At 39.8% G+C, this 20,362-nt stretch overlaps 1 protein-coding gene across 1 annotated transcript in view; it reads right to left on the reverse strand.

Annotated features, from left to right (window-relative positions):
* Positions 1 to 1,955: 1,955 nt before the first annotated feature.
* MUC2 (mucin 2, oligomeric mucus/gel-forming) overlaps positions 1,956 to 20,362 on the reverse strand; it is a 62,074-nt gene continuing 43,667 nt past the window's right edge. The window contains exons 44-65 of the mRNA XM_054275362.1: positions 20,179 to 20,316; positions 18,854 to 19,039; positions 17,642 to 17,835; positions 16,422 to 16,619; positions 14,083 to 15,377; positions 12,738 to 12,912; positions 11,936 to 12,183; positions 10,646 to 10,829; positions 10,319 to 10,523; positions 9,505 to 9,689; positions 8,799 to 8,865; positions 8,377 to 8,477; positions 8,186 to 8,217; positions 7,837 to 8,011; positions 7,111 to 7,215; positions 6,472 to 6,512; positions 5,718 to 5,840; positions 5,172 to 5,270; positions 4,403 to 4,531; positions 3,691 to 3,730; positions 3,279 to 3,408; positions 1,956 to 2,148 (exon numbers count right to left, since the gene is read on the reverse strand). Coding sequence (XP_054131337.1) covers positions 1,956 to 2,148; positions 3,279 to 3,408; positions 3,691 to 3,730; positions 4,403 to 4,531; positions 5,172 to 5,270; positions 5,718 to 5,840; positions 6,472 to 6,512; positions 7,111 to 7,215; positions 7,837 to 8,011; positions 8,186 to 8,217; positions 8,377 to 8,477; positions 8,799 to 8,865; positions 9,505 to 9,689; positions 10,319 to 10,523; positions 10,646 to 10,829; positions 11,936 to 12,183; positions 12,738 to 12,912; positions 14,083 to 15,377; positions 16,422 to 16,619; positions 17,642 to 17,835; positions 18,854 to 19,039; positions 20,179 to 20,316 — 4,243 coding nt within the window. The remainder of the gene's footprint in view (positions 2,149 to 3,278; positions 3,409 to 3,690; positions 3,731 to 4,402; positions 4,532 to 5,171; positions 5,271 to 5,717; positions 5,841 to 6,471; positions 6,513 to 7,110; positions 7,216 to 7,836; positions 8,012 to 8,185; positions 8,218 to 8,376; positions 8,478 to 8,798; positions 8,866 to 9,504; positions 9,690 to 10,318; positions 10,524 to 10,645; positions 10,830 to 11,935; positions 12,184 to 12,737; positions 12,913 to 14,082; positions 15,378 to 16,421; positions 16,620 to 17,641; positions 17,836 to 18,853; positions 19,040 to 20,178; positions 20,317 to 20,362) is intronic.

A 20,362-nucleotide genomic window follows, 5' to 3' on the forward strand; every position in this document is an offset into this window, starting at 1 on the left:
AGGTGCTTAATAAATGTCTGTAGGGAGTGAGAAATTTTGTTATTCTCAGAAATAAAACCCTCTACATGATGAAATAAAAACTCCCTTTTGAGGCAGTTGCTTTTTTGGTATGAAGGGACTTTACATTCTCAGCCATAGACTGCCCTGCAGTGGTGAAGCCAAAATCTGCAGCCTTACTGACTTTTATTCAGGATCTTTAGAATTCCTCATTAGGAAGCAGTTTGCCCATCACTGGAAGGGACAGAAAGAGCCTGTGCAAACTACAGACCAAATGAAAAATAAATGAAACAAGGAAGATTTCATATTTCAATGTAAATACAGTGTGGAGCAAAATTCACTACTGACTAGTAACATTTTATCTCTTTTTCATAAGAAACAAGGCAGATTTGATCACATCTTGTATCTGTGTCCAGAAGTTATTTGCTGACTTCAGTCAAATTTAACTGCAAAAATAAAAATCTCAAAGACAGCTAAATGTCAACAGATTTTGAGAAAAGCAGTTTCTGCAAAAAGCTCAAGGAAATATATGGTTCTAGTGTCAGCATAGAAATTTTTGGATAACAAAAAGTTCACAGAGGAGAGTGACTTTGTATGTGCCCTGGGAGAAAACTCTCAGTCACATCTTACAATGAATGTAGAGATAGAAATCCTTAGAAACCTGTACTAAAGCAGAAATTGGGCTTCAATTAATCTGCAGCTTGCTCTGTAAACTCACAAAACTTCCTTCTTGTTAGATCAGCTACCTCTTCAGCTCCAGAGAAATCTGCTTTCCAATCAGGGTTTTGTAATGCTGAAAAAAATACATGTTTCATTTTCTGCACATCCTTATCAGTCTTATAAAAAGGCAGAAATCTTATCTGCCTTTTAAGCTGGAGTACATTTGATAGTAGCAAAAAATGGTGCCACCAATCCTTTAGGTAGCAAAGATGACAGTATTGAGGTTGGCTATTGCCAATAAAGATTTCATTAATGGAGATAAAATAAACAAAAAGCTTTTTTTTTTTCCTTCACTACAACAGGTGTGGTTTACCCTCATTGTACTCTAAGATGATTCAAGAGAAATGAACATCTTCCAGTTACCTGTTTCACCTCCCCTTACAATAAGATAAACAGGCACTCCTTTAGATTTGTCCTTTGTTGAGAGACAAATCAATGTCAAAAATGGCTATTGCTTTCCATTTTCTGCAGAGGAAGCCTAGGATTACTTAGCTTAATGATGGGCATCTGTTTTGCAAATGTTGGAATTTGGAGAGCTCTTACTCTGGTAGTAACTGTACATCCTGAAAGCACTGTGAGTAATCTTCATATAGCTGAAGGACTACTTTTTTAGTGAAAATACATAATTGCAATTCTAACATACAGAGCCCTGCTAAAGTAAGTTCTGGTGATGAACTAAAGTTTCTCTAAGTCATCTGAAAAATTTCATGACCATCATTCCTCTTTGCCTTTGTTTTGGCAGACAGCATAATCTTCTCTCCCACCTTATAGACTGGATCTTCTGAACAGCCGAATCTGATCAGCTTTTAAGGAGACATGAGTAGATACCCCAAAAATTTTGGAAACCACTTGACTTCCTATAACTTGAAAAACAATTTTTCTTCTCTCTTCAAACTAAAACTCATCAAGACTGTATAAAAATGAGTACAAAAGCCATGCTTTTTGAGATGTGCTTTTAATCATTCAGAGGATTTGGAAAGGACTCAAGAGGTTGTGCACTTGTAAGAATACAAATTTGTGTTCTTATTTTGTGCACAAATAAATAGGGCACAGTTAATTAATTAGAGAACAAACAGGATGCAGTTACTGGGAAAAGTAAAGTTCAAAAGTAGTCAAGGAAGCTAAGAATGGTTCACAGTCCTTTCAGTCAATAATGCCAGAGGGGTTTTTTGCCTTCATTTTGATGTTAAGCTGATGGCTCTCTTGATCCTGTTCAGGGTGGTCGTCTTGTCATTTACTTAATTGTTCTGCAGCTCATTGGACTCTGGCCTCTGGCATTCAGTGTCTTGACAGCTGCAGCTCTCCACGTAGATGTACTTGTGTGACACTGCGTGCCCACCAGGGCATTTCAGAACCACGTGCTTCTCAGTGGTGCTTGTTTCTCTGCAGCAGGAGCAGCTGTGGTCCATGGAATTGGCCTCAGCAGAGTATCTGTCAACATGCAAAATGGCAATGTTACTCAGTGCCAGAAGCCAATGTACAGGAGAGGGTGGAATCAGGTACAGAACTCCTGTGAGAAGAGCCACAGTTGTGGCTAATGGAAGTGCTAAGCTCATCTGACAGAGCAGTGATTATAAAATGCCTAACCCAATCCGGGCAATGTTAACACAAAGGGGAAGCAGAAGCTCTTTCTGTTCCCATCTCACTGCAAAGTATTTTTTGCAATCTTGTGTTCATCAGCTTCCTAAGCACTATTCCTAACCTGAAGAATCTGTCAATATCAGGCTGCAAGCTGTGACAAAATCGATCTTTTTTCTTGTATTTGGTAGAAGAAACCACAACAAGACCCTAAGATGATCAGGAATTTCAAAATACTAATAAACTCCCTGGCTTCTCAGAGTTCCATGTGATACTGAAGATTAGTTTTCATCCATGTAAGGTGCACTGTGGCAAGCTCAGTGATAGGCAGTAAGTGACAGTTTCTTTGGAGAGCTAGAGCTGGTTTTGCAGTGTTTTAGTAGCTCATTACCTACTATGTCCTACTAACCTAGTGTTACCTAGATGTCCTACTAACCACTTCCTTATAATCAATTTTTAATATATTCTCTCATTTTAGAGAAAAATGTACTCAAGTTACTCTACTAACACCACAACTCAAACAACCTCTCATTTCTTCACTGCATAAAAATTGTGCATATTTGAATCTTCCTTTGAAAGATGTATGTGTATTTCATTTTAGCTGTTAACTATTGAGAAGCAGCTTTTCCACTTCCAGATGCCAAGTCTGGCTGCTCCCTGGGCTCATTCTCATTACAGGAAATAATCCATGTTCTTTTGTGAAAATTTCTAGCCTAGGTGGTCTGACACAAAGCCAGCTCTTAATGGATGAATAGCCCTTATCATAGCTGTCTGAATCCCAAGCCAATTTAATACATTTTTCTGCTTTGTATTACAACAAATCAGCTCGTCGTCACAGATTCCATGATTTTATGTCCACGATTCATGAAGCAGATAGTTCCAGGTCTTCTACCATTGTGTAGTCTACTATTTATTGTTCCTTTTATATAAACAAGCTCAGTGCCACCAGGACTTAAATCTCATTGTCTGGTGAGTTTACTTACAGCGAGAAGGTTCCACATGTTCCTTCACATTCAGTCATGTCAACTCTGTCCACGGAGCGGCAGCCATTGTAGACAATAAAGTCTTTTCTGTGGCGCACAGAGCACGGTGTGCTGCTGTCCAGAGGGGCACCTGCAGGGAAAGAGCAGAAAATACTTTCAGTGAAATAACTCCAGAAGTCCCTCGCACCTCAGCATTTCCTGGGCTTCACTAGTGCACTCAAAGAATTGCCTCAAGTGCTCTTTCTGCTTTTTAAGTTTAAACTTCTCCAGAGAGATCAGACAGTGAAGTCTTGGAATGACAAATATAAACGTAGAAGTATCTATTTAAATACAAATTTATCTGGAAAATGGGCTGATTTAAGAAGACAATTCATTCTCTGTATTGTTGATTCAGATACACTGGCATACTTACATGTTCTGCAACAACCATTAGGTAAGAATGAAATAGTTCCCTAAAAAAAAAGAAACAAAAAAATACATTATATTATTTTTCTATATTAAAAAGGCATTAAGGCCAAAACCTGAGGAGAGCAATACATCAGTGGCTGTAAATAACCAGTGAAAACTGGTTATTGTACTGTAACATTGATCTAAATAACCAAAGATAATAGCCTCTTCCTGACTTCACAAAGGACTGTGAAAATACAAACAATTCTTTGAAGGAAGTCTACAGTTAACATCATGAAATTTTTGCTCAGAAGCAATTTCAACAAATGGTTTCTCAGAGTCCTCTGTATTTGAATGGGAACTATGCACAGTGTTACTGCCAGTCTACTTACTGACTGAACAGCTTGTGTTTTAGCATTCAAGGAAACCTGGTTCTTGTTGAGACAGAACCCCAAACAAAGCAGTCAGCTAAGATTCAGTATCTTGGTGCTGACCAGTATTTTGGCCACTGAGAGACAGCTACCAATTATAACCCTTGAATTCTCGCCCAGGCATCTTATTTTGTATACTCTATAGGGCTGTGCATGGGTGCATCTAGAACTTCTGCCCTAAGGACTGAGAAATTATGATGAAAGGCCATCGGAGCTAAATTTTACTTTTGTTGTTAGTTAGATGGCTGAAATAAAATTAAGTAATCTATGTATGGAGTAGAGGGTAAATTTTCCATTTTTACTTACAGGTTTGCAGCTGTCTTCATTGAATGCTGGACAGGTAATCTCAGATGTGGAAGCAATAAGCTGGTCATGGAAATCTACACAGCTATAAATGGTGCAGTTGTTGTGAGGATCATTTTTAAAGTCTCCGGGCTGCAAGTGAAATGCAAAATGTAATAAGGAAAGCTGAAGGGAGCTCAGACAGAAATTTTATTGCCCTCTGATAATAACTTTCATCTTGTTTCCCAGTCAATTATTTTTAGGTTAACAGATCATGACATGTATTGCAATATGCCCTACATTGAGAGAATTTCAGTTTTATATGGTATTTTTCTTGAGAAAGAAAGAAAAATGTCTCTGAAGTACATGGAGTACTTTAACAAAATCCTCCATGCCAATGGATTTTGCCTTCAAAAAGCTAGACTATTTTATATTAATTAAGAAAGACTCTAAACTTTCATCCTACTATGGCAATAGAATTGTTGCATATGCAGGCTTTAATAGTGTTTTTCAGCATACAGAAATCAAATAACACAGAAAAGCTGAAGCTTCCAGATACTGGAAGAAAACCTCTTCCAATGGTATTGGATTTCTCATTCCAGGAAGGGCCTTACAGATAATTTTATTTGATTAAACCTACCTTCAGGTGAAAAAATTGTAGCTAGGTTTTGAGATTTTGATCTTTCAGGTGCAAGCTTATACTAAAGCCTTGTCTCTGGTAATGAGAAGTTCCCTTTTTGGAACTGGGAACTTTACAGATTTGGTGGAGAACTAAGACATAGCGCATACTTACACTCAAGATGAGTTCAGAATTGTCTGATGTCTTTATAATACACTTGGTCTGCACACATTTTCCACAGCATTCGCCGTTCACTGGTTTAAGTTCATATCCCTAGAAATTAAAAGTAATTAAAAACAATAGCACTATAATTTTTGAGAAATAAATGAAAACATATTAATTCATTAATTGATTACGCTTTGAAGTGCACTCAAGATTTGTGCCTTTTTGTGTTCCAAATCAACAGGAGACAAGTGATAGAAGTGGGTTATAAATGGAATAAATTAAAGCACTAGAATAAATATGCATAGTGATTAAATATTACTCCACAATGTGGTCTACAGAAATTTCCCAGCTAATTCTGCCAGTGTGAGCTGAATGTTAACAGTTACACAGTTAATCTCAGGCAGTAGATCACTCAAAGAACAGTTGATATCCATGCTGGAGTTGGTCTCTAGGTTTCAGCTCCCTGTCCTTTGCTTAATACCACTCACTGATCAAACTGGAGTTCACATATATAGATATTTTGGAGTCTTGTTTTTCTTTAAGTTTGCCACTTACTGGTTGACAGTATGTGTTGCAGGGGACATGTTCACAGGAGATTATATTCAGTTGAGTGCTGACGTTAACATCATTTGTGCAGACACAATTCTGGCACTTGTCAACAAAGACTGAGGAGTTGGGCTACACATTTAAAGGAAAAAATCACATATTAATGAGTTATTACATGTTTAAACAGATATTTATTAATTTTTTAAAAATCTGCAAATGAAGCAATGGAAAAGGAAAAGAATCAGATAAAGACAACTGGATAGCTATTTGGCTAGTCATTTAAGAAGACAACATTTAAAATACTGAATATAATTTAATGCATCTTTATTGAAGTCCTTTATATCAATGACAAACTCTGATATTAAAAGAAAAGGTACAATTACTAGACCCAAGAGAATTAGAAATCTAAATTTGGTTAGAATAATACTTATTTATATGGTTTTTAGTTTTTAAAAACAGAGTCTTAAAACTGCAATAATGTGCTGACAGTAAATGTGGACTGACTTTTTTAAATGCTAGCACACTTAACCCAAATTCCTCTATGACACTGACATACATGCAGCTCTTCAATTTCTTTCCTTTTGAAAAGTTTCCAGGAAAATTTTCAAAAAAGGTTTAGCTTTGTGAAATTGATAAACTCCTGGCAGAAATTTGAAAATTTATAAAATATCTATTGTACTGGATAAACCTTTTCATAGCACTTCTGATCAAATATACTAACGGTCTTTTAAGCATTTTTGAAGACTGTTGAAACAGAACTTACCAAGAACTCAGCATTCTCATGTACGCAAACCCCCTTGGGAACTGTTAATAAGCAAGGAGTTAGAAGTTTAGATAGGAAAAATGAATAAAAAATGTCTTCAACCCGCTCTAATCCAACTCATTTCTTCCACAATGAATCACAATTCATATGGTTATTCCCCAGTTCTGGTAGCAGATGCAACATGTATAAACTATAAAAACTAATACTGCATGTGCAAGAAGGGAAAAAGATTTGTCCCAAAATATGCAGTACAGTTCGTAGCCAAGAATGTCCACTTAACAGATACAAGTACTTCCTTGTTTCAGTTAGCAAGAACTGCAAATCTGTCTTTTACTGGGGATGCTTCTAGGGACTTTGCTAGATTAAGCTGAGAGCATCATCCCAGTTAATTCTGTAGCTGTTCTTACATTTATTTATAAGCAGGAAATTGAACTTGAGTCACCTGAGCTGTATCTGATTTCCTAGTTTCATAATTATAGCACTAATAACCAATTTTAATAGTAGTGAATTTGTAGAATCTGACTGTGTTTAACACCTCTTTCAAAAGGCTATTGCACAGTCTTATTAAGTGTAATGCTAAATTATGTAATAAACAGAACTATAAGGCTGATCTTTGTAATATATTTCCAAGGGACTTACCACATTGGTATACAGGACAGCACTGACCACTGGGAATATAAGAATGAACTTCAAATCCCAGTGAGCACTTGGGGGCTTTAGCTGTGCACAAGCTTGTATTGCATTCTGAGGAAAAGAAAAATAAAAATCATAAGCTAGAAAATACATTAATTCACAGCTACTAGAAATAAGCACCTATCAAAGCACTTAGGATGAACTTTCCATTGATAGGAAACAGTCCAGATCGTCTTCAAAAAAATCCAAATTGCAAATAGAGAACACATTTTTCCTCATAAATCCAGGCACTGGATATGGGGTACTGTATTAGTTTATGAATTTTTTTCTACTGTGCAATTATGCTGTGTTAATAAAGTATCGCCATTCTATGCAAAGAAGTAGGGAACAACTCTTACTCTCTCCATGATCTTAGGCAACTGTTGGAAAATGAAAATCCACAGAGAATTTCATAATCTCTCTGCATTTTGCTTAAATAAAATGTGGCCCTGAACACAATAACTATAGCTTTAGTTATGTTGAGTCCCATAACTGTAAATTCAGTTATACTGATTCATTGCAATATTAAAATGTATTTTCCCTAGCACTGGGCAAGTTGATTTTTAAAAGCATGTGAAAAGATACTATTTTGTGACTCCCTGCTGTAGATCTCCGGTACTAAGGTAGTTCAGTCTCTTTTCCTTTCTATTTCCAAGAGGTATAGAAGGACTAGAAACAAGAGTATAAACTCACTGCAAGTGAAAAGAGGGCAGCAGGAGTCTTTAGGATTGACTTCAGTGACTTCATAGAAGCCTTCTCCTTCACAAGTGACCTTCTTTTGATCACATACATGAGGCTCACATACAATGCCATGTTCACCTTCCAGGCAAATACAGTCCTTACAGTCCACTGTAAACTTTTCTCCAAACTGCCATTGAAAAACAATAAAATGAGTGATTGCATAGTAACCAATTAAAAGGAACAAAAGTAAAACCAGGAATACAAAGTAAAGAGATGACAAAACAAGACTGTACCAGTGAAAACCACTCTCCTCTCCCCACCCAAACTTCTACTTGAAATCCAAAAGCATACAGCATCATACCTCTCTTGATACCATATCCACTCCAACACAGCCTGGAAAATACCAAAATAAATTTCCATTACCAGTCATATAACAGGAGGCATCTCTACTATACATTGTATGAGCACTGCACACAGTCAAATCTTTGTTGTATGCATGGAGGGAAACAAAGAGGAAACAATCATGCATCCAAGTGAAGCAGTAAAACTCACCACATGTTTTCACGCAGACATCCACACCAGAGTCATACAGCATGGTTCCATTAGGACAGAAACAGCCTTCCACTTGCTTAGTTGATGTCTCATTCTGTTCTCTATAAGACAGAATGTTCAGAGAAATGCCATTAATGTCATAGGTACATACAGGAGGATTATGCAAAATAACCTTTCACTGAAAATACAGTGGCAAATTATCTGCCCATTTGTGACTGGGGTTTGCAGAGTCAGTTTGATATAGCCAAACAACAGAAACAGAAACAGTTCAGGCACTCAGATTTAGGGTCAACAGAATAGTGCTAATAAATTTGACTGTCAGTTTAAGAAATGAGAGGAGGTTGATTTTGCTCATTCACCTGTGCATTAGATACAACTGAATAGTTGTACAAGCTATAACTAACTGTGAAGGAAGTTTTTACCTGGATTTGCAGGTCGTCTCTTTAATAGGACCACATGCTCTATATTCTTTACCTGAAGGACATTCATGAGCTGGAATGGAAGAACAAAAAGGAGGAACAGCTCAGTAACAATATTGTATAAAAGCCCCATGACCTTATGCCAAGAACTTAAACACTGTTTACTCATTTTTCTACTTATCTATAACAATCTTGAGAAGTAAAGAGGAAATGTCCCAGATAGACTTATTTCTCTAAATGGAATAATTTTGTGCAATTTAGCCATAGATATAATACTGTACTTTACACTAAGGTGATAAAGCCAGGAGTCTCCATCTTGACTATAATTTTTTGCATAGTTTTAGTCTCTTTCGCACAACTTCTCAAAAGGGAGTGTCATCCTTCCCTTTGTGCTCTTACTACAGATGAAAGCTAATGTACATGTCACCAAATAGAGAGTGATCTGCTGATGCCTGCAAAGCATAGAGCTGCCTGCATACAAAAAAAGTATGTACTGATACAGATGTTTCTGGCACAGTCACTGCATGTATATTTTTGCAGGCCAATTTATCATTTCCTTTGTTAAAAATGTTACTGGAAAATTACTTAAGGTGAGCAGGTGCTGTGATTTATTGGTGTTTTCATTACTCTGAAAGCAGTATGACATTTTGTGGAACTGTTTCAGCAGTAATCTTCCTTAATAATTCAAGATGAATTTTTATGTCCAGATACTTACAGCATACACCATTGGTGTGTTTTCTCCAGTCAATGCACGCGCCTTGATCAGCACAGGTGGCAGCATAGATCTGCAGGCTTGAGCATTCCAGGTCTAGGTTGGGAAGTACACAGCTATCAAAAACGCAGGCTGCATAGTACTTCTCAGGCTGGACAAATGCATGGCATGGCTTGAACACACTAGAAACAGAAATATTTATCATTATTCCTTATTGAATGATTCATATCTATTTCAATGTGCTTAACATGCTATCATGTAGCAACAGTGGACACGGGAGATTAGGGAGATGTGGATGTGGACTATTGATGAGAGATTTGTGCTAAGAGCACTTATCCAGATAGCAACCTTCCAACATACCTTAAAATATTCTTCCCTCACCTATAAAACACTTTGACACCAACATTTTGAGTCCAGGAGTTGGGTGCAATCATGTGCTATCTCTTTAAAGCAATTTTGATTTTTTTTCTTATTAATTTCTGACATGGTGTTCTAAAAATTAAGATTTCTATTTTCAGTTGGACTCTGTTTTCTGCTAAGTAAACGTGGGAAAAGGTAAGAACATGGGACAGGGTAGGGCAGAGAGTGTAAAAGAATATGGGAACATCAACAAAGGTTAATATGGCAGCCAGAGGGTTGAAAGAAACTGCCAGCAAAAAATAATAGCCAGAAAAAGTAAAAGGAGTAGAAGCAAATCATAAAGATACAAGAAGTGGAGAAACAGCTAGAGACACTTTCCACTGGTAAGCTAATCCTAAAATTTCCATTTAAATCAAAGACCAAAGGCTTGTAAAACTGAGAGGATTGTTACCTTCCCAAAATAAGCTCGCAGATGGACGATTCTTTGCAAGGCTGTGTTGGTGTTGTGCTAGGTGAACCTGTAGGAACTAGGCCTGGAGAGCACTGTGGTTTGGAAGGATCAACAACTTGCCAATGATCTGCCATGGTTTCACAGTTTTCTGCAATGTTTCCATTTGGCAGCATGCAGTCATCTGCCGTGTTGTTATTGCAAGTACCTAAGGGTGGTACGGGGAGAAAGAATTCACTCACAGATTTGCTAGGAAACACCATTCATCTTTGCATCAGGGCTGTCACTGTGGTTTTCTGAGAGTGCAAAATTTGGAAGAGTGAGCCTTACCACACTGTCCCTGGGTATTGTTGCCAAACAGGCTGTAGGGCATTCTGATAGAAAAGGACAAGCCATTGTAGGTCACATTCATTTTCAGCTCAGGAATTTCCACAACACTATTTATGCCTGACTCGTAGATGCTCACACCAAACTTCTTGTAAGGCAAAGCCACGAGCTGGTTGTTTACTGTCACCTAATAAATAAAGGAAAACAGAAAAGAGGCATAAATTTGGTTTGACTTTTCAAAACAATTGACTGTTCCTTTGTTTTGCAGAGAGAATGTAAAGGTAAATAATATCCTTTTAATTTGTAACAAATGTTCCTGTGTTTCCTTTGTTACTGGAAAGTCAAACTTTTCTTCTCTGAGCCACAAAAAGTCCATTAACCTCTGACAAATGAGGTTATTCAATGTTTAAACCAGATAAATCCTAACACTCAACAGACTTATTAGAGTGACTATGGCATCAAGAACTCCTCATGAAATTGGAATATAAAATTCTCCTAAATTCATATGGTATAAAGTTTTAGGTTTCTGGGCATAAAGGGAATGTGCTTATAGGAAAATTAAATAACAGAAATAAGACTAAACTGTATTATTTATTTTAATACAGTAGCCGTGATATACCTGTGAAACTAATACTACTACTTTCACTCAGCAGAGATTTCTTTGCTTTAGAGAAAAAAGAGGTCTAAATGTTGTAAATTTTCAACAATATGTTGCAACCTAACTTGTAATATTCTCACACAGTAATGTACAGAAATAAACCAAATAAACATTAAAAAGCTAAGAGCCCCAAACACTTCTCACTAATTTTGAAGCCCAAAAACCTTGGCATCACATTTATCAGTGAAATAAAAATATAAGTGTCCTACTCTGAAAAACTGAAAAGGTGACACAAGTCAAAGCTACTAATGGTACTTTTAAAAAATGCTTCAGGCCAGCACTTTATTGTTATGTCTACCTTACATTATTTCCTCCCCTTCCACGTTGTTTTCCTTTGTTACATTATTGTTAATCATAAATTAACTTATTTTATATCCTTAACTCTTAGTGATACAGACTTGCGTATTTAGGAGAGATCTGCAAAGATTTGAAATTAAAAAGACAGGAAGTTGTAGAATTTTTTCTCCCCAGATTCAGAATAAAAAATGCTTTGAAGTCCTCTGAAGCAGACCTCTTAATTTTATAATCTAAAGTGTTACTGAATCTAAAACACACATTATTTTTTTCCCAAACCTTATGAATATAATGATTCTGTTGATGCAGTATTAATATTTGAATCGAGAAATCAATAGTACCTCTACTTGTAGAGTATTTGGTTGTGCTGTTGTTAGCCTCACTTCCTGAGTCTCATGTCTCACAATGAGCGTTCGAGGACAGGACACTACATCCCGTACATCACAATGGTAGTTATCAATGTAGACACCAAAGTTATCAACTTTCTTATTGATCTCTTCCACAAGGACATATGTACAATTCCCTTGATAGCTGTAGTACAGTCCATCAAAAGTCATGTAATGTGGATCTCCCCAGCCAGTGCAGTAGCCTAAAAAAAACATAGTAAAGTTAGGCTCTTTTGGCAATGTACAAAATCATATCAGACTACAAGCAAAATCTGTAGATGTGGGAAACATCTCAGTGAACTTCGGGCATTTTAATTTTAATGAAGTGTATATGTCAATGCATGACCTCATTAGCTAGAAGTCATCAATAAAAACCAGTCACTTTCAATGCACAGTTCATGTGACATTAATGACAGACAACTGAGAATGGGATTAACTGTACCATACATATATCTTTACCAATAGTCTGAACAAGTAACAAATATATGTATGCTTCTAGCCTATAAATATCTGGATCTGAACATTTAAATCCTTCTTTGGAAGACCAATTTACTCTACTAACACAACAGTTAGGTAGAGATAATGGCAACTTAAGCCAATCACTCAATTAGCTAAAAAGAATCAACAGAGCATTCTAACCAACACTGGAAGACTGAGTCACAGCTTTGCACGATACTTGTTCCCTGATAAATATTGTTGCTCTTGACAATGTATTGTTTCCTCAGGAGATTAAATATTCAACAAAATATATACTTACAATCACACTCCCAATGCCAACAGCATCCATCCTCATCCATGACTGGCACAGGAGACAGTCCATTGGAACACGTGGGTTTCGGGGGTGGATTGCAGATTATTGGAATCACCTGGACAATGTTGTCTTCTATACATATAACCTTAGTGCAGTTACAGAGCATCCACGAGTCACCTTGCTGTGTTTGAAGAGAGGGGGAGCGGGAGAGAGAGATAAACCTTTAGGAAGCAGTGAGACTGACAATAGTTATGCCTGAATATCTTCTGCAGGTTTCTAAAAAAACATATGTTTATTCACAAGTTTTCCCCCATCAGAAATCTGAAAATAGGATTGAAGTGCATCAGTCAGCACTATCTAGGTCTGCAATATGAGCTAGAACAATTGAGAGCTGCTAAATGGAAAGCATTACACACAAAAATCAAGCCAGTAAACCAAAATGAGAATCACTTTTTCTAGTTTCAGCTGTCTAAAAGTGAGATGTCTCACCTAATCTCCTAAGGTGTCTTCACCCTACACCCTCTCTAAAGAACAGTGAAAGACACTGATCAATATGAAGGGCCAATATATGATCAACTCCCTTCCATGAATGCCTAGAGCAGATTAACAGCTAAAACTACAATGAACACACACTGTTCAGGGAAAAATGTCCAAGGTAATTATGTCCATGCATTGTGATTGAGTTTTCTTCTATCTTCTACCAGTTTTGCAGACATGTATAATTTCCTGCAGATCTAGTGAGCAAGTTGGTAGGCATCTAAACTATGATGAGGCTTTAGATATGTACAAGACACAAACTTGTCTGTGTCAAAGGTGGAGGGTTCAAAAAAAAAACCAAAACAAAACAAAAAAAACTCTGAGTCAAATTTCACAACCAGTGAATGCAGTGATCTGTTTCACAGTCCTCCCCTGAAGCCAGTCTGTGAACAAGTATGACTCATTCCAAATTCAGCCCTGTGGATTTTTGTTGGGCTGCAATGTAAACACAAAAACAACTTTTACCCACTCTGGACTTATTCAAAAGCAGAAATAGAGAAGATAGCTTAGGAGCACAAAGCTCTTGGTTTCCTCTTCATCAGAACCATCCTACAACAAAGACAAACACTGAACTGTGATCTAACTCCTTGCAGAAAGCTTTTTAAAAATTATCCTTGAAGAGCTAATTGTAATATGTAAGCTATTAATCCAAATATTGTTGGAAGTCCTGCTGATGCCCAAGAAAATCAAAGAAATAGAACAGACTGACACTTCCTTTCCTATCCAGATTAATGCTTACTCTTTACATTACTAATATTGAAGTTATGTGTCTAGTCTCCATCCAAAAAAAAATGAAAGTATGAAATCTACTCACCTCATAAGTTTCATTAGGGAAAATAGTACAAGTTTTTTTGGGAGTGGTTGGTGTTAGACCTGTAGTTGACCCATTAACTGGAGGAGTTGCACTGTGTGTAGAACTTCCTGTAGTGGTGACTGCAGTTGATGTTGCAGTAGGCCCAGATGTAGTAGTTGAGACAGGCGGCAGGGTTTTGAAGGTTGTGGAGATGGTGGTTGTAGCATTGATTGTGATAGAACTACTAGAGGTGGTTCCTGAAGTGGTGGTAAAGCTTTCTGTTGGAGTAGTACCAGCGGTAGTGGTTGACACTGGGCTGGTTGATGTAGGTGATGTTGGAGTCGTAACAGTTGCAGAGGTTGTGGTTGGAGTACTTATTTCTGTTCCTACTGTGGTGGTAGGGGGAGTGGACACTGAGGGTGTGGGGCCTGAAGTGGTGGTCTTGGTGGTTGATCCTGTTCCAGTGAATGGGGTTGTCGATACTGGTGGCTGTGTTGCTGTAGGGCTGCTTGGTCCCGAGGTTGTGGTGGTGCCAGGGCTGGAAGTGGTGGTAGATAATCCTGTTGGAGGGCTTGAGGTCCTGGTGGTAGTGGTCTCATGGATAGGAGTTTCTGTTACTGGTGTGGTGCTGGTGGATCTTGAGGGTGTGGGGCCTGAAGTGGTGGTCTTGGTGGTTGATCCTGTTCCAGTGAATGGGGTTGTCGATACTGGTGGCTGTGTTGCTGTAGGGCTGCTTGGTCCCGAGGTTGTGGTGGTGCCAGGGCTGGAAGTGGTGGTAGATAATCCTGTTGGAGGGCTTGAGGTCCTGGTGGTAGTGGTCTCATGGATAGGAGTTTCTGTTACTGGTGTGGTGCTGGTGGATCTTGAGGGTGTGGGGCCTGAAGTGGTGGTCTTGGTGGTTGATCCTGTTCCAGTGAATGGGGTTGTCGATATTGGTGGCTGTGTTGCTGTAGGGCTGCTTGGTCCCGAGGTTGTGGTGGTGCCAGGGCTGGAAGTGGTGGTAGATAATCCTGTTGGAGGGCTTGAGGTCCTGGTGGTAGTGGTCTCATGGATAGGAGTTTCTGTTACTGGTGTGGTGCTGGTGGAACTTGAGGGTGTGGGGCCTGAAGTAGTGGTCTTGGTGGTTGATCCTGTTCCAGTGACTTCGGATGTGGTAGCTGTCACTGGGCTTGTTGACACTGGTGATGTTGACTGTTGACTAGTGGTGCTTGCAATAGACACGGTACTTATTTCTGTCGTTCTTGTTGTTGGCAGTGGGGTAACTGAAGGAGTAACTGGAATGCTTGTTGTTGTCGGCGTCTCTGGTTCAGGTGTCTCTTTAAGATAGGAAGAAAACAGAGTATTTTAAGTCGCGAAATTGCATTTTCTTCCTAATGTCATCTCATTTTCCACGAAGCATACATAATTCATCAAGCCTAAGCATAGTCTTTAGATAGAAATTAAGCAGAAATTTTTTTATTAATGATTTCGCATCACTGAGGGATTATTAACAAAATATCCTGCCTCTTGCATAGGAGACATTGATATAAACACTTTATCAACAATCAGTGTCAGAGAGAACATCTTCCGCAGTGTTAAAACTTTATATTGCATGGAAGAGTCCAGCAGTCCAAGATCCCAGGGGACTCCACTGATCAATGAACTCTGGTTAAAATTGTATTGCTGTCATACTATATTCTATGGAAAGACCGTTATTCTCTATGTTGCTTCATGAGGCACATTCATATCACTGTTAATAATGGTCAGAGTAATTTGACTCTACAGAAACTGAGCCGTTGGTGGAGTAGTCTGTGTTCCATTTCTAATGCCAATGCCTTTAAGACTACTCACAGACAAGCTATTTTGGGATGCTACAAACCCAAAATACACTTTTCTCCTTTTTCACATGGCCAGTTTTCATTATGGTTGTTAATGGAAACTCCTTTAAAGTAGTTTTTGATTAGGATGTTAAAAAGTGTTCATGACTCTCACAGACCAGTCTCAGAGCCATCTATTTGTGCTTTCATAACATAAGTGACACATGGTAGAGAGAGAAGCACTGTGTACACAATAAGAGTGCAGTAATAATGCTAGAGGAATTAAGATACATTGGTTCTGCCCAGGCAGCCCACAAGGACAGTCCTTCAATGAAAACTGATTTACATATGGGTGAGAACAGGCAAACTCCTTCATGCCCTTTAACAGAGGCAGATGAACTGGGACAGCAGGGGATATAACATTGCTGCTGAAAGGTTAGCTGGGATGTTTTTGAAATATAATCAACTACATTAGTGCAGAGTTTAGAAACTAAAACACATGTTAAGCTGCCAATAAACCCTGTTTTCTAAAATCAGCAACGAACACGAAACCCTGGGAATTACTTATTGCTTCAGTGGGTGGACCCGACGGGGTTTCAGTGGGTGGACCCGACGGGGTTCTGGTGTAAATACTTTCATGAGTTGTGGTGGTAGTTGGAACAGTGGTTGTGGTGCTTGGAGGGCTGGTGGTGGTGGTGAGAGTCTCCGGTGTCGAGGGAGAGCTTGTCGATTTTGGCGTGCTCAGTGTGGATGGAGGTGTGCCTGTTAGAAACAGCAGGGACAGAGAAAACAGACAAATGCACAAAGGCATCAGTGGGAGTCAATGTCAATTCAACAGAAGCTGCACATGAGGCAGCAGCCACAGAGCTAGAGAGGTCAGACAACCCTAGCGCCAGTTCTTCCTTTCTGGCCCCCAAAAGCACAATATTTGAAATCCATGCACACACAGCGTAAGGTCCCTTCCCTCTTAGCAAAGACATGGTGCTGGAAGGTGCTTCTTAAAGGGACCAACCAATAGGTAAGAGATGAGGAGGTGCAATGCTTTTGATCTTGCTGGGGCTTTCTATCTCCATGTCATTATCTGGAACACCACACTAAATCCTCAGGTAAGAGCTGAGATGAGAAACTGTGATCAGGGAAGGAAGCATGCCCAGCAGTATGTTCCTGCCTGATTGGCATGTGGTTTTCTCAATGTCACCCTGATAAGTGGCTCCCCAGAATACTAGTGGATCTGATCAGCCAAAGACCACAGTTCTCAGAAAGTCACAGTCTGCAGAATTAAACTCTTTCCAAAAGCATATCCATCCTTCCTACATCTATAACAGCTGTCAAGCATTAGCACTGACAGAGCAAAGGAACGGGAGAGTGGGAAGAAGTCCTACAGAGTTATGTCAAATCAGTGCCTAAAATGTCAGTACTGAAAAACCAAAGCCATGCCACAATTGCACATATGTCCAATGAGTATGTTCTGGCCAGCTGAGGGATGAGGTCCAGCAGCAAAAAAAATGCAAGATTTCCCGTCAGTTCAAGACCTGTGTAAGCTGAGCATCAGTATGAAACACCTCCTCTGAGCCTTTTTGAGTGAGGGAAGACCAGATCTTTTGCCCAGAACCACAAAACCTTGTTCCTTCTTCAATAGTCAGATGAAAAACAAGTTTTAAGCAACAGCTCTTCCAGGGATGCTCTGCAGTTACACCCATCTGAGATCCACATGAGACGCACAATTTGAGGTGCTCATGTACCTTCAGGGCAACCACAGGAAGGGATCAAGCAACAGCACAGACCAGAGAAGTACCTGGAGTTGGTGTGGTGGTGGTGTATGTTGGTGTTGGTGAGGATGTGCTTGAAGTAGTTGAGGTGGGTGTTGTTGATCCAGTAGCAGTGGTTGTTGTGCTCAGAGCGCTGGTGGCGGAGGTGGGAGTCTCTGGTGGCAGAGTCGTCGTTGATTTTGGTGTGCTCGTTGTGGATGAAGGTGGGACTGTTAGAAAAAGCAGGGACAGAGAAAACAAAGGCACGAAGGCATTAATGGGACTCAATGTGAACTCAAGAGTAGCTGCACATGAGGCAGCTGGCAGAGAGCTAGAGAGGTCAGCTTAGTAGAGCAATGATTCCTCATACAAGCCCTGGCTTTCTGGCTGTAGAAAGCAGAATATTTGAAATCAATGCACAGAAAGTATCATGACTCTCCTCTCCTAGCAGAGACTGGGCATAGTGCTAGAAGGTGATTCTCACAAAATCAGAGAGATCTGCCAATAGATAGGAGATGAGGAGAAGTAACTCTGTGGGTCTGGCTAGGACTTTCTATCTCTGCCTCATTACCTGAACATCTCACTAACTCATGAGGTAAGAGCTGAGATGGGAATCTATGATCAGGGAAGGAAGTCTATACAGCAGTATGTTCCTGCCTGATTGGCATGTGATTTTCTCAATGTCACCCTGATAAGTGGTTTCTCAGAGTACTAGTGGATCTGATCAGCCAAAGATGCAGTTCAAAGTAACAGTCTGCAGAATAAAACTGTCCTGAAAGGATGGCAGAGGAATCCTTTTTCCTACATCTATAACCACTGAAATGTTTTTGCACTAACAGGGCAAAGGAATAGAAGAGAGGGAAGAATGTCTACACCATTATGTACAAATAGTGCCTAAAATGCCAGTGCCAAAAAAAACAAAGCCATGCAGTGACTAAATTCTGGCCAGCTGAAGGACAAGGTCCAGAAGCAAAAAAGGCAAGATTTCCCATCAGTTCAGCATCCATGTAAGCTAGGCAGCAGCACGAAATTTTCAATAGTACGCTCTCTGTCAGGGAAGCCAAGACATTTTCTCCAGAATGACAAAACCTTTTTCCTTCCTAAACAGTCAGATGAAGGGCAAGTTTTAAGCAACGGCTGTTCCTGTGTTGCCCTGAAGTTACACTCATCCCGGTGTAATTTTGAGGTGCTCATGTAACTTCAGGGCAACAGGACAGGAGCAACCAACAGCACAGTACAGAGAAGTACCTGGAGTTGGTGTGGTGGTGGTGTATGTTGGTGTTGGTGAGGATGTGATTGAAGTAGTTGAGGTGGGCTTTGTTGATCCAGTAGTAGTGGTTGTTGTTGTCGGGGTGCTGATGGTGGTGGTGAGAGTCTCTGGCGGCGTAGGAGTGGTTGTCGATTGTGGTGTGCTTGGTGTGGGTGGAGATGGGGCTGTTAGAAAGAACAGGGACAGAGAAAACAGACAAAGGTACAGAGGCATGAGTGGGACTCAATGTGAATTGAGCAGAAGCTGTGCATGAGGCAGCAGCCACAGAACTAGAGAGGTCAGCCCACCCTTGGCACAATAATGGTCCCCAGAACCAGCCCTTCCTTTCTGGCCATAGAAAGGAAGAATCCTTGACATCCATGCACAGAGAGGGTCATAGCCCTCCTTTCCTAGTGAAGAGATTAGAGATGGTACTGGAAGGTCCTTCTCACAAAATCAGACAGACCAATCAATAGGTAAGAGATGAGGAGGAGTAATGCTTTGTATCCGACTGGGGCTTTCTATCCCTGCCTCATTATCTGAACACCTTGCTAAATCCTGGTGTACGAGCTGAAAGGGGAAGCTGTAATCAGGGCTGGAAGCATGCACATGATTGGCATGTGATTTCTTCTGTGTTCCAATGTCAGTCTGATGCAGGGTTTCCCTGGGCATTTAGTGGATCTCATCAGAGATAGCATCATCCAAAAAATTACAGTTCATAACAAGAGGCAGTCTGCAAAGTTCCCAAAAAGACTGGCAGGAGAACCATTCCTTCTTATATGTTTAACAGCTGAAAACAACTAACACACAGTGGGCATAGGGGGAAGAGGAAAGGAGGAAAGTCTACACAACTGAACCCAAACACAGCCTGAAATGCACTTCCACAAGACCAAGTCCCGCTCCAATTGCATTCCACAGATCCAGTGACTACATTCTGGCCAGCTGAAAGACATGGTCCAACAGCTGCAAAAGCAATGTTACCCATTGGTTCAGCATCTGTCTCAGCTGGGCACCAACATGAAATACCATCTTGAAGCACTGTTGAGTCAGGAAAGACAAGACTTTCCCCCAAGAACCCCTAAATCCTTGTTCCTTATGAAATAGCCAACCCAAGGGCAAGATTTGACCACAGGACTTTTCCCAGGACTCTCAGAAGTTACACCCATCCCTGATCCCATCTAGAGCCACATATGGAGGTGCTTCATGGACTTTCACTACTCCCACAGCAAGGCCAGACATGACAACAGAACCAGAGAATTTTTTGTTAATTTTGTTCCTGGGGGAAGAGGGGTTTTGGTGAGAATTATTGGTTTTGGGAACATACTTTGAGGAGTTGAGATGGTTGTTGTTGATCCAGGACCAGTGGTTGTGGTTGGAGGGCTGGTGGTGGTGGTGGGAGTCTCCGTCGGCGAGGTAGTGGTTGTTGATTTTGGCGTGCTCAGTGTGGATGTGCTTTCTGTGCCTGTTAGGAACAGCAGGGACAGAGAAAACAGACAATGGCACAAAGG

This window comes from Melozone crissalis, unplaced genomic scaffold, assembly GCF_028551555.1.
Source record: "Melozone crissalis strain CALT ecotype California unplaced genomic scaffold, PUWL_Pcris_2 ptg000018l_1, whole genome shotgun sequence".
NCBI classification, from domain to species: domain Eukaryota; kingdom Metazoa; phylum Chordata; class Aves; order Passeriformes; family Passerellidae; genus Melozone; species Melozone crissalis.